General features: G+C 52.2%; 1 protein-coding gene across 1 annotated transcript, besides 4 other annotated features; it reads left to right on the forward strand.

Annotated features, from left to right (window-relative positions):
* Positions 1-93: a microsatellite.
* Positions 94-127: a microsatellite.
* Positions 128-141: 14 nt separating this feature from the next.
* Positions 142-164: a microsatellite.
* Positions 165-331: 167 nt separating this feature from the next.
* Positions 332-373: a microsatellite.
* Positions 374-1,391: 1,018 nt separating this feature from the next.
* Positions 1,392-3,221, forward strand: TraAM80_06848 (succinate dehydrogenase (quinone); the record flags this gene model as incomplete). The annotated part of the gene is made up of 1 exon (XM_029383675.1): positions 1,392-3,221. One exon carries the CDS (start codon positions 1,392-1,394, stop codon positions 3,219-3,221), a length of 1,830 nt encoding a protein of 609 aa, XP_029236522.1.
* Between the last annotated feature and the right edge of the window lie 215 nt (positions 3,222-3,436).

The raw sequence follows: 3,436 nt of genomic DNA on the forward strand, positions 1-3,436 counted from the left end.
GGTAGGTAGGTAGGTAGGTAGGTAGGTAGGTAGGTAGGTAGGTAGGTAGGTAGGTAGGTAGGTAGGTAGGTAGGTAGGTAGGTAGGTAGGTAGTAGTAGTAGTAGTAGTAGTAGTAGTAGTAGTAGTGTGTGTGTGTGTGNGGGGGGGGGGGGGGGGAGGGGGGTTGGTCGCCCGATGGGGGTGTGGGCCTACAGTATTTTTTTCTTGTTTTATGTGTGTGTTGTTGTTGAGTCTCTGCTCTCGGCAGGCCCCGAAAGTAGGTGTTAGTGCAGAAGTGCATCTTTCTCTATGTATGCGTAGGAACGCCATTATTTGCTGATTTATCTTAACTTTTGTTTTTTCTTGTTTATGTGTTTTGTTTTGTTGTTGTTGGGACGAGGGGAGGGGGTCTTCTTGAATCACCCCCTGAATAACTTTTTTTCTTCATTTTGGGCCTCCACCCTGCTGTAATGCCTGAGACGGCGTCAACCGAAAGCGTGTTTTTTTTCTTCCACCCAGCTATTCTCCTTTATATGAATTTTTTTTTGTTTTCTGATTTCAGCTGTGTCCTCGCTGCCGTTTTCTGCCACAACTGCCTACGCATGTCTGTGTGCGTAGCCATTTTTGTTTTTTGTGACGTCTTCCTTTTTTCTTCTTTGAACGCTTTTTTTTCTTTTGCACGTGTGTGATGGCTGAGACCCTGCCCCACCACTGGGGTGCGGGGGGATGGCCGCAGGGAGGAGGGCAGAGTCGTTGATGTGCATGGCGCCACGGCAGCGGCGACACTGATTTGCACCAGTGCACTCTCTCCATTCGCGTACGCACATAACTGGTTTACCTCTGCCTTTTCCGTTAATACAAGCTGGGGGACACCGTGGAGACCCCCGCTTTGCCGTGCCAAATGACCCTGCGGCCTGGGCCGCACAATACTGAGTAATGGTGGCGGGGACGCTTCTGAGGCGTGTGTACTGAGCCCAGCGCCGTTGCGGGGGCGACAGGGCTACGGAGTCGCGCCGCTTGCTTGGGAATGCGAGGCCCAATCTGCGCTCTGTCTCACAACCCGGAAGTACGGCAGCAGGACGCAGCATCGCGCCAAAGCTATTTCTTTCTTCCGCTTTCGTGATGATGCATGAGGACGTCCACGAAAGAGCGACAAATAATAATAAGAGACAAATTTTCAAATGCGTAGGCAGTGTTCCCCGTGACGTCACGTCTGCTTTTTTTTCTTCTCGGCTATAATGTAAAACGTGTTTGTTGGATATATTTTTCTACAATTCCTAATATTTATTTATTTGGTCTCTTGCCACTCTCTCCGTGGAGTGTAGGCCACTTACAAAAGAACACAATTAATTAACGTCATCAAGATACACTATCCCCTCAGTGAGAAAACATCGGCAGAGAATAAAGGGAGATGCTTCGCCGCACATTTGCCTGCTTCTCTTCAAAGCTGAGCAAGGCGTATCCGGTGATAGACCACACCTTTGACTGTGTGGTGGTGGGCGCTGGTGGTTCAGGTCTTCGTGCTGCGATGGGCGTTGCTGCCTCAGGCTACGACGTGGCGTGTATCTCTAAGCTCTACCCATCACGATCGCACACGATTGCGGCACAGGGAGGCATCAATGCAGCACTTGCAAACTGTGAAGAGGACGACTGGCGTTGGCATGTGTACGATACTGTGAAGGGAAGTGACTGGCTGGGGGACCAGGATGCGATTCAGTACATGTGTCAAGAGGCACCGTGTGTGGTCTCCGAACTAGAGAGCATGGGGCTTCCCTTCTTGCGTACAAAGGATGGATTTATTTATCAACGTGCGTTTGGCGGTCAATCGATTCACTATGGTGGCAAACAGGCGCGTCGGACATGTGCTGCGTCAGACCGCACCGGACACGCCATGCTCCATACACTCTATGGGCAATCGTTTCAATACGGTGTTAATTTCTTTAATGAGTACTATTGCTTAGACCTTATTGTGGACAATGGATGCTGCCGTGGAGTGGTCGCCATGAGCATAGACGATGGTACGATTCATCGATTTCGCTCCAAGTACACGATTCTCGCCACCGGTGGCTACGGTCGCTGCTGGTTTACAACAACGAGCGCCAAATCTTGTACCGGAGATGGAACGGCGATGGTAGCACGTGCAGGGCTACCAGATGAAGACATGGAGTTTGTGCAGTTCCACCCGACGGGAATTTATGGTCCTGGCGTGCTTATTACGGAGGGTGCACGGGGTGAGGGTGGTTACCTTGTCAACAGTGAGGGGGAACGCTTCATGGAGCGATATGCGCCCAAGGCAAAGGATCTGGCCTCCCGTGACGTTGTCTCCCGCGCGATTACGCTGGAGGTTCTCGCAGGCCGCGGCTGTGGCCCGAAGAAGGATCACGTGCTTTTGCAACTTCACCACCTCCCACCCGAGCAACTGCATGAGAAACTTCCTGGCATCTCCGAAAGTGCGCATATTTTTGCAGGTGTGGACGTGACAAAGGAGTCGATTCCCATCGTGCCCACGGTGCACTACAACATGGGCGGTATACCGACACTGTGGACGGGGGAGGTGGTCAGCCCCCGCAACGGCGACGACAACGCCATCGTCCCTGGTCTACTGGCGGCGGGTGAGTGTGCGTGCGCGAGCGTACACGGGGCAAACCGGCTGGGAGCCAACTCTCTCCTAGACATTGTCGTGTTTGGCAAGTCGTGTGCGAATACCGTTATATTTAACCTCACGAAGGAGGGACGCACGCAGCCCGAACTACCGTCGGACGCCGGAGAGTCATCTATTGCCGACCTCGACAGGATTCTGCACAACAAGGGAGATATCCCTGTCGCACGCGTCCGTGAGCGCATGAAGGAGACAATGGCGCTCTACGCAGCCGTGTTCCGCACAGAGGATAGTATGCTCAAGGGACAGAGCATCATTGAAGAGTGCTACCGGGATTACTCCCATGTACTTGTCCACGACAAGTCCCCAGTGTGGAACAGTAATCTCATCGAGGCCCTCGAGCTGCGCAATTTACTCACCAATGCACTTCTGACCATCACCGGGGCAGCAATGCGGCGGGAGTCACGCGGCGCACACGCTCGCGACGACTACCCAGAGCGAGATGACCACAACTGGATGAAGCACACGCTTGCCTACCTTGATGACAAAAACGGCAAGGCTCGCCTTGCGTATCGCAGAGTACACAACGAAATGTTGACAAGTGAACTGGAGAGCATTCCTCCTGCCAAACGTGTTTACTAGTATTAGTGCATTTTAGGACGCTGGATGAAACTGGGGGGCAGGAGGAGGAGGGGGGTGGGTAGATACAGGGATGGAAAGAGGTAGTATTTTTTTAAACGTGACAAGGGAAAGAGGAAATAAAACGCCCAAACGAAAATAGAATCATCTGGAGGTGTGTGTGGAAATGGAAAACGTTTATATTTTTGATTGGCATACATTTGTTACCAGAGGCCAGG

Source organism: Trypanosoma rangeli, assembly GCF_003719475.1.
Source record: "Trypanosoma rangeli strain AM80 chromosome Unknown Tra_15.4_contig_00262, whole genome shotgun sequence".
NCBI classification, from domain to species: domain Eukaryota; phylum Euglenozoa; class Kinetoplastea; order Trypanosomatida; family Trypanosomatidae; genus Trypanosoma; species Trypanosoma rangeli.